This window comes from Salmo salar, chromosome ssa09 (assembly GCF_905237065.1).
Source record: "Salmo salar chromosome ssa09, Ssal_v3.1, whole genome shotgun sequence".
Lineage (NCBI taxonomy): Eukaryota > Metazoa > Chordata > Actinopteri > Salmoniformes > Salmonidae > Salmo > Salmo salar.
This window is the reverse complement of record NC_059450.1, coordinates 102,958,854-102,972,317: the sequence shown is the minus strand read 5'-3', so window position 1 is coordinate 102,972,317 and position 13,464 is coordinate 102,958,854. Positions and strand designations below refer to the sequence as shown.

Below are 13,464 nucleotides of genomic sequence, written 5' to 3'. Positions count from 1 at the left end.
TTAGTACAAAGAGAGAGAAAATAAAAACATGTGGTCGCCTCGTGCACGCGCCTCAGTCTCATTGTCCTCTGATAGACCACTTACTAAAGGCGCCAATGTTTTTCAGCCAGGGGCTGGAATTACATCATTCAGCTTTTTCCCGGGTTCTGAGACTTTAACTATAGATTCATGTACATACTACCTCAATTGTCCCGACCAACCAGTGCTCCCGCACATTGGCTAACCGGGCTATCTGTGTTGTGTCCCACCAACCGCCAACCCCTCTTTTTACGCTACTGCTACTCTCTGTTCATCATATATGCATAGTCACTTTAACCATACCCACATGTACATACTACCTCAATAAGGCTGACTAACCGGTGTCTGTATATAGCCTTGCTACTCTTATTTTCAAATGTCTTTTTACTGTTGTTTTATTTATTTACTTACCTACACACACACACACACACACATACCTTTTTTTTCGCACTATTGGTTAGAGCCTGTAAGTAAGCATTTCACTGTAAGGTCTACACCTGTTGTATTCGGCGCACGTGACAAATAAACTTTGATTTGATTATTAACTGATCTGTGTGTGTGTATGTGTGTGTTAACTGACCTGTGTGTGTGTATGTGTGTGTTAACTGACCTGTGTTTGTGTATGTGTGTGTTAACTGACCTGTCTGTGTCTATGTGTTCCAGAGCCACAGTGAGGAAGGGCATGTCGTTCAGTACAGCGAGGCCCAGTGACTCAGCCTTATGGGACATCGCCCTGGAGCCTGGCAGAAGGGGCGCAAACACCATCTCTGTTGTGTGTCAGAGGAAGACCACCAATCCCGGGGAAAAGGTGTATAGCCCTTCATTTTCCTCAAACATCTTGAGTTTTGTAGGCTCTCTTAAATCTTAATAATGGCCTTCCTTTGTCATGTTCTTACTGGTATGAGAAGTGTGAGATTATTGATGTACAGCATTTGTCCGAAGAGAAAGGTAGAAGAAACAAACAGGTTGTTTCTTATAGCTTTCCAGATTCTTAGAATTATCTTCGTTAAAATGTCAGGAAGAAGAACAGATTGCAATTCTAGGACTTGATCGAGGGAAAAAAAACTAATTAATTTAATCAGTTGCCTTGTTGGTGTGGTCCCGGCAGCTGTGCAGACAGCCGTTTATTGTGTGGAGCAGATCTCTGTTACATTGTGGTTAATCACTCTCCTTGTAAATAGACTGAAGTGACTATTCAGTACTTTTTGAACTGATAGATGTGGCACAGCTGCACTGATATTTGCTTAAGGCACTTATTTCCCTGGTTTCTATAAGATATGTTATACGTAAATTGGGCCCAGAGTTTTCCCTGGTCAGGTCATGTGATCAGGAAAAACTCTGGGCCCTAGTTATAATCTCACGGAATATGGGCCAGTTTCCAGGACAGAGATCAAGCCTAGTCCTGGACTAAAAAGCATTCCACAATGGAGAAATAGACTGTAGCACTAATCTGTGTCTGGGAAACCTGCTCTGTAACTACAAGGAATAACATACAGTAGATGACAATGTCAATCAGTTGTTTGTAAGGCTCTTTGAGATTATCATGATATCAGTAATAACATTAGTAATCCTCCTGTCTATCGCAGTGGGGGAGGGATCAACTGTGTTGATATGAACAGTTTAAAATATTTCTCCATGATGTCACTGACGGGATGGTGACAGGTTAACAACCTCTCCCTCAACATCAGCAAAACAAAGGAGCACGCCCCATCCTTATCAACGGGGCCGCCGCGGAGACGATCAAAAACTTAAAGTTCCTCGGTGTACACATCTCCGAGGAGGTGAAATGGCCAAACCACACAGCACCTCAAGATGCTGAAGAAATCTGGCCTGTCCTCGAGGGCCATAACAGTGTTCTACAGGAGGACCATCGAGAGCATAGTGTCGGGCTGCATCACAGCCTTGTACGGCAACTCTACCGCCAGTGACCAAAAGGCGCTAAAGAGGGTGGTACGCTCAGCCGAATGCACCATTGGATGCACACTGCCTGCCCTCCACGACACCTACAACACCTCATGTTGCAGGAAGGCCAAGAAGATCATCAGGTACCCCAGCCACCCGAGCCATGCCCTGTTCTTCCCGTTTCCATCACTCAGACGTGGGCAGTATGGGAACATCATGGCAAAAACTGTAAGACTGGCCAAAAGCTTCTACCCCCAGACCATCAGGCTGCTGAATAGCCACCACTAGTCAGCACAGCGTCAATTATGTCAACATGAACAATTATGTGGTGCTATCATAACACTTCCTGATCCAGATGGAAAAACACACCTCTGCCCAGCAACCTCCTAGAACATACCATCCCCCTCAGACAAACACACACACACACACACTCCAACCCGGCTCAGCGCGCCGCCTGTCCGGCCCACTTATCTGTAATCATCAGTAATCCTCAGTGCGTTATCCGGGCTTAACCACTGGCTGGCACATTCCGGGCAAGATAAGGAGCCCAGATATTTCAAGTCCTGGTTGCGGTATTAACCAGTGAACAGACCAGTGAACGCCCAGAGGGGTGGACAGAAGTTACCCCCCTACCCACCCTAGCACTCTGAAACTGATGATAAGACCACAGATTTACAAGCTACGACCCCCAAAGCCCCCAGAGAGGGTTTCCAGGAAAAGAGTGGAATCATGGTGAAAATGTTCCCCATAGAATCCTGTCCAATCTCTTTTATTGATGAATAAGTATATGTAGAGCAAAGCTATCTCGAGGTCTAAGCTGAAGAGGCTGTAAAAGTTGGGGGAGGGGGATTGATCTGCGGGCCTGATCTGAGAATGAAAGAGAGATGGAGAAGAGATGGAGGAGACAAATGGACAGATGACGAAGGAGGGAGATATTGAGGAGAGAAGATGAAGAGAGCAGGAGGGAGGGAGACAGTGAGTAATACAACACAGTAAACCAACACAGTATCCTACTGACAGCACCAAGGACAACCACTAAGGACATCCACACATCTGTTGTCTAGCAACTGCTTGACCAAACAGAGTGCTCTGAACACCCACCCCTCCCTCGCCACCAGTTGCCCATCTCTGTATTACATACACTATAAGCAAGGTTTAGGTTAGAATATGATCATTTTATAATAACACTGGGGGTTTGAATGTGCATGTTAGAAATAAGAGGGTCTTGTTGTTCTTGATTGCAGCATACATCTTGATGATTGCAGTATTCATGTCCATTCATGAGCTGTGACACATTGTATTGAATGCTACAGTGAATATCAGTAGGATGCAGAATGTGAATGTAACTGTATTTCTGGATTGACAGGGGTCTGTTGGAGGTCTTGCAGCTTGACTTTGAGACCAAGGAGTTGACTGAGCAACAATTAGAGAGCCAGATGATCACATGGCGTTTGGAAACAGGACACATCAAGGATGTTGGCGTCATGAGGATCTATACCACCCAGAGAGACTACGTAGGCCTGACACCACTGGTCATGGTGAGGAGCATGTGTGCGTGCCTTTTATCTGTGTGCACGTGTGGCATTTTATTTGTATGCGTGCATGCACCTGTGTGCAGATGCACCTGGGTTTGTATGGCACAGCAGTAGTTGCATTAACAGTAACACCACCACTTTATTCTCCCTGCAGCGTGACAGTAAGTTGAATTACAGTCATGCTGGATGTGCAATTAAGTACTGTGTGGGTCTACCGTAAATGTATGTCTATTGCACTCTCATCTGGTTTGATGTTTTATGGAGGAGATGTTGGCTATAAAATAACAATAAAATGTGTGTGTACACGATTGAGAGAGCCCTGGAGAGGGGGATGTCAGGGGGGTGTCGATGTGGTCATTGTTGTACAGCTGAGTGCCAGCTGTATTGGCCTCTAGCTTTGATAACATCAGGGCTGTTCTGGCCCAGGTCACACTCTCCTTCAATGTTAAAGCAGTTGACGTTCATTGAGGATCAAACAGCCCCCGATAGGGAGGAATGAAACATCTTCATAACGAAGCCACAATGCTTTATACAATTTTTCCAAATGTACAAGTACAAGGTATAGATCTGGTTTGTCAGAAGATGGTATTACCACCTGTGTACTTGTGACAGGAATTAATCCCTTTTTCAAAGCGGTGTTGGTACTACAAATCCCATAGGGATTGCTTCAGTACAGTAGGTCTGTACAATACAATACAACTTTATTGTACTGGTAGTCAGTTTGGGTGACTTTCTGAATTGCGGTCAGCAGCTGTTGTGCTGTGCTGCTGAGTTCAGAATGACTTACAGGCTGCCCTGCAACATCTGTCGAGAGCTGCGATTAAATCTACATCAGCTGGGCCATACAGTCATCAGCCACTGTATCAGCCCCCTCGCCTTCTAGATTAGAACAAATATTATTAGAGAGTATCATGGCCAGAAAACACTTTAAAACCCATGTTCAACGAGGGGTTATAGAGCTATAAGAGAGATCTTATCAGCTGTAGACCAACCTTGATTTGTCTATTTATGTTTAGGAGGTAAGCAGTTAAACATATGCACAGACTTAACTGTATAAGGAAGTGCGTGAGTGCGTGTTCATGTAATTGTATTATTGTGCATTTGTGTGTGCGTTCATGCGAGTGTGTGTACATGTGCATGCCAATCTTTGTGTAAATGTGTGTGGGTGTGTATGTGTGTGTGTGTTCTTGTGTGCATGCATGCTTACATGTGAAGGCCCATTTTTGAATGTGAGTGTGTGGTTATATGCCTGCCTCACACGGTCACTCTGTCCCGTCTGTCCCCTGTAGGACAGTGATGTGCTGAACACAGCTGTTCTGACTGGTAAGAAAGTGTCTGCCCCAGTCAGGACTCTGGCTGTGGAGGCTGACGGCACTGTCACCGATGTCACCAACTATACCAACTGCAGGTCCACTGACGAGAACGTGCTGAAGGTACAGCTTTGGAAGCCCTGTTTCAATATTCACTTTTTCTCTACAGGTGTAGGATCTTAATTTGATCACCTTGTTGCAGGAGAACTTTGCTGCAATGCAGGACATTTAAAACTTGTAGTGTATTTGAGGTTTAAAAAGGCTGCTGAAGTTTATAATTTCCACTTTGAAATTTCAGACTTGATTTTCCCTTATGAAAAATGTATCAACCCCTACAAAAATGTCCATGAATTATAATCCACATGATAATTAACATGTCCTGTTGCTGCAGGATTATTTTCCTGCTGCAGCAAACTGGCTCAAATTGAGATTCTATATCTACGTATCTGTATGTTGTAAGAGAACAAGACAAACGTCCTTATGACAATCATATTCAGAATCATTCAGAGACCATAATAAAAATCATACTTGCATGTGAAATGCATGTTATTCGAGCAGATCTCGTGGAGCCAATGGCATAGGGACTTTACTCAATTAAGAGAGAGAGAGACGGAGAGATGAAAAGAGACAGCGAGGGGGCGAGACAGACAGAGACAGACAGAGAGAGGGTGACAGAGAGAGAGACAGAGGGAAACAGAGAGAGAGAGAGAACATTCACCCAGCAAATTTTGAAAAAGCTAGATAAAGAGCAGGAGTGCAAGTGAGGAAATTATATTATAGCCTAGCATTTTCCATTAAGAGGTTACTCACTTGAGCTAATCTTTTCAAGGTAAGGGTGGGTTTGTATTTCTGTATTATCACTTATGAAGACTGTAGAAATGTTTCCAGTTATTATATCACTCTCTCTTCCCAGTCAGTGACCCCTCTTAGAGCAAAGGGCCTCACTGGGTTAGGGTAAAGGATCATCCGGTCTCCCGAGCATGGATATATTTCTATACACATACACACAGATCAGGGGCGAAAATCTGATATCCACTTTGGAGGGGACAATTACATGAAATTTTCTCAAGAGCAATTCCTGAGGGGGACACCAAAAGTAGTGCTGTAACACATAGCCTACATTGTAATATGGTAAATGTATATTGAGGAACCAAAGAAATAAGGTGTTTGCCGTACTCCTAACTACCGGTACCCAAAACTACACAACTAATCACAACAGCAATACCATTGCCTTTAACAAATCTTAGTTCAGTCACCAGTTTAAGTTGAGAGTGGGGGTATCCATGGCATTTTCCAATTATGTTCCGATTTTACAAGTCAAAAAAATTGAGAACCTTTCATAATGTTGCCAAACAAAGACTCAACAAACTTACCTGAGACTCCCTGTCTCTGCCAGTCTGTCCCTGCATATCTGTCCCCAACTCTGCTGTCTGTGTGCTATCTGTTCCCTGCTCTACCTAATGACATCATTGTGAAACATTTCCATTAGAATTTGATTTCTTTCTTATGAACATTTTATCAACTAGTCTTTGAGATATTAGGCTACTAGGGTTCTTACTATGCGTTTTGGTGTATTGAAAAATACTCTGATGTCCGTCTTTTATTTTTCTGCCATTTTTCTACCTGGCTGGCTACACACACAGTGTGTAGGTTATTTACAGTAGGAGATGGGCTTCTATCATCTTCAATCATTCTATATGGGCTTCGATCTAAAAGGTAGCTAGCAAATGTGAAACGGATTAAAATGACAAGAGTTGACAGCTGTATGAGTTCACCATTTACACAACATATGCTGCAACCTTTTGTAATTTTAATAGTTTGTTTCATATTGGCTGGCTTCCAACAATAGCTGAATTTGCAAAGCTAGCGAGCACCAATTCAGTTTCAGTGGTGTTTGCTATAATCTTTGCTACCCGGGTTAAATAAAGGTGAAATAAAATAAATAAATAAAAGTTCCCTTGCGACAATTTAGCTTTTGCAACGAGACCATTAAATATACTTAAGACAATGGTAGATGTTTGGACTTCAGTTTATCGCTAACCTTATCACAGGGACTTTGAAGCACTGACTTACATCATCTGCATGCTGATTCCATCTTTGACGACGCCACATAAATGGAATAGGTACTAGCTAGCTTAATAGTTAATATTTGTGCGCTAGCTCTGCATATTCAGCTAGTGTGTGTGTGCGCGATTGACTGGATGAACCTCACGGTAGTTACGTAGCAAGCTAAGGAACAGGCAGTGGATCAAACCATTGTGAGGCAAAGGGCGGGGGGGTCGCAATCTTTTGAAACTTAAAAACCCGCTATTAAGTGTCTATAATCAGCACAATTGCTTTCATTGCGTATTATTAATATTATTTAAATTACATAGTTATGTTTTAGTGATATATTGGGGGGGACAACTCCTATTTTTCCCAGGAAGGGGGGGTCGTGTCCCCCCCGTTCCCCCCGGGATTTCCGCCCCTGACACAGATATAATATGATGGTTCCACAGCATGCTCTTTCTTTCTTCTGTCTCTGTCAGCACTTAGATTTATAAACCTTAGATGGCTAAGGGCTAGATCAAATCCGGACTGCATAAGATCTGCGTTATAACACAATTGAACATTTTACAGTAATTTCCGATTGAACAGACATATGCAGTGGAAACATTTTAATCGCGCTATAATGTGGATACTCGGTGGCCCAGATTGAATCTAACCAAAGCCTATGTGACAATGGGCACAGGAACCTCAAATGACATAGAAATTAATGGGCTAGTACATTATGGGCAAATAGACTTCAGCTTGCTATCCATGTCACATAACTCCTCATGAAGAGGTTGTGTTCTTTAATAGCTCAGCATCCCCCTGTGTCCCCCCAGGTGTCGGATCGTTGTGACTATGTGTTTGTTAATGGGAAGGAGACAAGGGGGAGGATGAGGATGGTGCTCAACTTCACCTACAGCTACCTGAGTGCCCAACTGGAGATGAGTGTGTGGATGCCCCGCCTCCCCCTGCTTATCGACATAGCCAACCCCGAACTCAGCCAGATCAAGGGCTGGAGAGTCCCCGTGGCCGCTGGCAACAAGAGGTATGGTTTTGCTTTTAATAACAACTCTCCAGATACCAATGTTGGCCACATATCAATGTAAGACTTTGTCAATACTATTTAGAAATCCACAGAGAGAGCTGATGAGAGAGCTGATGCCAAGACCTGCTGCAGCAAGGCTGGAGTTTGGCATTCGTGAAGGATTCAAAGAAGGATTTGATTGACAGTTTGTTTGCACAAAACTTAATAACAAATCATCACAAGAGCCACTAGTAGTGACCCACTGCATAGTGACAAAGGAAGAAATCCAATACCATTATTTGACAAATCTAAGTAGGAGTCCTAAAGCCTGTTTGTTTAGAAGTCTCATAGACAAGAGCTGTGCTGTTCAAACAGATAGATGATTCCAATAATACAGTAAGTACTATGAGAGAGAGGGTAGGGAATAGAAATCTTCCAGCTTATCAGCCTTGACTAATGCATATTGCTGTACTCTATAATAATAATCTATCATCACATCACTGTTAGTTACATTAGTGTGTTATTCCCCGTAGAAGGGCCATAGACTTGCTCTCAGAAAACAGGTCAGTAGGGTCTCACTCAATACTGAATGTCTTACCGCTGCCTGGTTCTTACTCAATACACTGAGGTGGATGGATGGATTGTGTAGGGTGTTGTTGTTTTCTCTGGAGCTACACTCTATGTTTACATGGTTATGGTTGGTGTCAGAGCTAGCTACCCAAACCCATTCAACTCTCAGATTTTTCTTGAACCTCTTCCATCTGACAGTTTTCTCGTAAGAGATTACAATTAAGTGTTGTTTTCTCAGGACCAGCTGGGACAGTGAGGAAGAGGAGGAGATGAGGAAGAGCAGAGGCTGCATGCTACAGTACCAACACACTGTGGTCAGGGTGCTCACACCCTTTGTGGCCGAGCCGTCGGACCCATCTCCAGACCCCATGGTAGGGGGATTGGGAGGGTCTCTGGAGACTTTCCTGGGGCCAGACTGGCAGGTGGATGTCACCAGGCTGGTGCGCTACTCTCTCAGGGTAGGAGACCAATCTATAGCCAGACTACAGGCTGGGACTGTACTGCAGGGACGCGCTGCAGGGACCACCACTCTACAGGTAATGTGTGTATGTTTGTGTGTGTGCATGTGTGTGTGTGTGTGTGTGTGTATACTAATGTGTGTGTATAATGTTGCAGGTGATGTCTCCTCTGTCTGACTCGATCCTGGCTGAGCGGATGGTCAGGGTTCTGGAAGACAAAGTGAGTGTGACAGAGCTGGGAGTGCAACTGGTCTCTGGCCTCTCTCTGTCCCTCCAGCTCAGCCCAGGGAGAAACATGGCCATCTTTGCCACGGCTACAATACAGGAAGTCATGCAGAGACCCAAACAGGTAAATAAACAAATTATGTTATATCAAACCTCATTCAAAACTATTATACAAAATAAAGTACATCCAAAGAACAAGCCCCAACTTCACATTGTGCCATTCTGAAGCTGAGGGGGGGGACGATTAGCAATAGTGGAAAACCTGTACCCTCAAAGCTCTTCACAGATATTCAGCAAGAAAATAATACATTTCACAGTGAATAACAGTAACCTGCTAGCCTAGCAGCATGTGGTTTGTCCCTGTGATTCCTGTGTGTGTGAGTTAATAGTGTCCACAGCTCAGGATTGTAGTACTGTGGCCACGCTGTGAGCCAGACAGAGTGCATGGACGCAGTTTAACAGCTCACACATTAGCCATGGCAGCATGCCCATTCAAAAACACTTCCCAAACTGTGAGTGGGGATACCATTAGGCCAGCACTATGACAGCCCTGTGCTGCCAGGGGCCTGGCCAATCGCTAACTTGACTCAGTCAATACTCAACCTATTAGAACGGAGTTAGTGCACATGCTCATTTGTTTCTATGATGGGCCATGTAAAGTACAATTCCAATCTATGCAAATGTATTTCACCTCAGAATATAGGCCATGCCTCTGGCTCCAATCGTTCATTATCAGCTAACAGCTCTATGGTTCTATTGAACTGACTGTGGTGGGAGTAATTCATTTACATTGCGCCCTCTGGTGGCTAGTGCTAATGGTTTGTATTCTCCATCTATACTGATATTGATCCCCTGTGGTTAAATTGAGTTTCATGCCATGATGTGATAGGACTGTGGTCTGTGATACAATAGCCCCCAATCTAATTATAGTGAGATTAACAGAGACAATTCTTAGATACCGACAAAATTAGGGATTAGCTATCATGTCAACCCAACGGACAAAACGCTAATGCAGGAATTGAAATAACTGTGCAATTGTGAATCACTGGGTTGCATGAGAATTCTGTGGAAAGATGCAAAATCAGCTCCTGCTTTACCACCTACTCTTATGCATTGACACATCTATTTATGAGAGTGAATATTTGGAAATGAATTGATGTTCTGTATGTCTGACACTCTGCACATGGGGAGAATATTGATTTCCTGATTGTATTTTGACCTATTTTAGATAATTCCAAGCCCTCTCCTTATCCTGTCTCTGTGTTATTTCCATGTTAAGGAGGCACTGGTCAGCTGCTGGATCCAGTTCAGCGACGGCTCAGTGACCCCTCTGGACCTCTTTGACCGCAGCGTCTACTCCCTGACTGTGACCTCCGGGGACAAGAGTGTGGGGACCGTGCGCCGGACCCCCCAGTCAGCATTTGTGGTGGCGGAGGGTGAGGGTCAGGGGGTGCTGGTGAAAGCTGAGCTGAGGATCTGTGAGGAGTGCCAGAAGTCTAAGAGGAAGAGCAAGCTGGTGGTGGGCAATGGGCTTCTTAGGGTCACTTTCCAGAAAGGCAGCAGGATGGACGGAGGGGTCACTGGTGGTGGTGCTACTGGCTATGGCAGTGAAGGTTCAGAGTCAGAGGTAGAGCCTGAGCCAGTCATGACATCACCACGGGAACTCACGCCAGTTGTGACCTCACCACGGGCTCTGACCGAGGGAGACGGAGACAGACGCTCGTTCAGGAGCACCGTGCCAGACTGCCAGGACAGCACTGTAACTGATGTCACCACGTCAACAGCCAGGGATCAGAAAGTGGCTGGAGGTGGCATCTCTACCATCAGAGAGGGCATCAGCAGCACCACCACCAACACTGATAGTAGTACCACCATCAGGGGAAAACCTGGCATGGACAAACCTCAGGTGTCTGGCAGACCTGGCAGAGACAGAAGCCTGGGCAGAGGACAGGGGCTGAGGAGAGACTGGGGGAACCTGGTGGAAAACCCCAACCAGAAGAAAGAGATGCCCAAAGCAGAGGCACCACCCCAGAAAGAGCAGCCCAAGCCACCCCAGGTGGTGGAGAGTGACCTGGTGAAGACGTTCAAAGCCATGTCAGACCTGGAGATTGGCATCTTTGCGCTGGTGGGAGTCTCTGTCCTGGCCATCCTGGCCTTCCTACTCAACTGCGCCTCCTATAATCTCTGCTTCCGGGTCAACAAGACCCCTGCCCAGGGCAACCCAGACCCCAACGGCCCCAAGGAGCATAGGCACGACTGGGTGTGGCTGGGGACCAGCACAGGGCCAGCGCCGCACAACCCACCCCAGGTCTCCACCATCAAACGGGAGAACCACGGCTCTATTGAGTCCCACTGCAGCCTGCAGAGACAATGCTCCACAGATAGCCACCGGGCTCTGGAGAGCAGCCTGAGTATGAGTGCTATCCCAGAGAGGACTGCCACCTTGGGTAGGAGGAGCAGCTCCCAGCAGGTTCCCACCCTGGACCCCATGGCTCAGGGTTCAGCCACCCTCCTAGCCAAGCCAACCCGCAGGGATCCACTCCACTCCCCCACCAGCAAGAGGAATCAGGTCCAGTTCACCACCTTCACCACACTGGACATTAAGCACTTGGCTGCCCTGAAGAGGAACGGAGTGGACTTTAACTGGGCCAGTCAGGCTGGGGGAGCTGGGGAGCCTAAGGGGCCACTACCTGACATGCTATGGCCTGTAGTCACACCCCTGGGCCAACCACAGTGATACTCCACATGGGTTCTGTGTGTGTGTGTGTGTGTGTGTGTGTGTGTGTGTGTGTGTGTGTGTGTGTGTGTGTGTGTGTTCTGAACCTGTTTAAGTGTTTAAATGTGTACAACTTAGTGAGGATACACTTTCTAGTACACATGGAGTATACACATATTAATAGGTGTAAGGTCTCTTCCTTTCCATTAAGTCACACACATGACCAAATTACCAAATTAATGACCAGACCTCATTAATACGGGATGGTGAAAAGTGTTGTATGCTTATAACTGCAAATAATGTACTGTATATTTCTACAGATTATTGTTTACACATTTCTAACTGTTTAAATGCATTTAATTACTGTTTCATTTCATGTCACTTTTGAACATTTGTATGGGAAAATGCATCATGATATATTTGTATGTGGTTATACACTTTCCAGGCTTTGTATATTTCTATGACTCCTCAACAGAATAGCTTTAGAGTTTGTTCAATTTGTCAGAGAAAATGCAATATTTATAAAATATATTATTGTAAAGTTATTTTATGCATACCCCCCTTTTCAGTGGATATTTATTCAAATTGTATGTGTTATACAAATACAGTTCAGAGTTTGAATTTAATATTTGCATCAAACAAACAATTAAGTTACCTCTGCTACAAGACTTCCCTTGGGAGAAAGAGTTTTTCCATTTGTAAAAAAGGTCTAATCTTGTCCTCAGCACAGAGTAATACATTTTAAAAGAGATAATTCATTTTATCATGTGTAAATGAAGACAAATGGTGCTCTGTCTGTGCAATACTGTTGCCTTTTTTAGGTTGAAAAGGGATGTTAAATTCCTATGAGATTTATAGTGGAACTGAAAGCATTTTAGCAAAATCAAATCTTATTTAAAATCTGTTCATAAAAAGGAACAGGCCTTCCTGTGCCATCGGGTGCTGTAGGTGGCCTGGAGGGCGGGTAGTTTGCCCCCGGTAATGGGTTGGGCAGACCACACCACCCTCTGGAGAACCTTGCGGATGCAGGTGGTACAGTTGCCATACCAGCCCAACAATATGCTTTCAATTGTGCATCTGTAAAAATTTGTGAGGGTTTTAGGTGACAAGCCACATTTCTTTAGCCTCCTGAGGTTGAAGAGGCTCTGTTCGCCTTCTTCACCACGCTGTCTGTGTGGGTGGTCCATTTCAGTTTGTCAGTGATGTGTACGCCAAGGAACTTGAAGCTTTCCACCTTCTCCACTGCGGCTCCGTCGATGTAGATGGGGGCTACACCCTCTGCTGTTTCCTGAAGTCCACGATCATCTTCTTTGTTTCGTTGAAATTGAGTGAGAGGTTGTTTTCCTGGCGTCACACTCCCAGATCCCTCACCTCCTCCCTGTAGGCTGTCTCATCATCGTTGGTAATCAAGCCTACTACTGTTGTGTCATCTGCAAACGTGATGATTGAGATGGATGCGTGCTTGGCCACGCAGTCATGGGTGAACAGGGAGTACAGGAGGGAGTTGAGCAAGCACCCAGTGTTGAGGATCAGCGGAGTGGACGTGTTGTTTCCTACCTTCACCACCTGGGGGCGGCCTGTCAGAAAGTCCAGGACCCAGTTGCACAGGGCAAAGTTCAAAACCAGGGCCTGAAGCTTAATGATGAGCTTGGAGGGTACTATGGTGTTGAATGCT

At 45.1% G+C, this 13,464-nt stretch overlaps 1 protein-coding gene across 1 annotated transcript; it reads left to right on the top strand.

The window, feature by feature from the left end:
- The first annotated feature begins 3,216 nt into the window (after positions 1–3,216).
- Positions 3,217–12,416, top strand: LOC123744812 (transmembrane protein 132C-like). Its single transcript, XM_045725006.1, has 6 exons — positions 3,217–3,458; positions 4,745–4,888; positions 7,633–7,841; positions 8,629–8,926; positions 9,006–9,197; positions 10,353–12,416. Exons 1-6 carry the CDS (start codon positions 3,357–3,359, stop codon positions 11,808–11,810), a joined length of 2,403 nt encoding a protein of 800 aa, XP_045580962.1. The 5' UTR covers positions 3,217–3,356; the 3' UTR covers positions 11,811–12,416.
- The last annotated feature ends 1,048 nt before the right edge of the window (positions 12,417–13,464 follow it).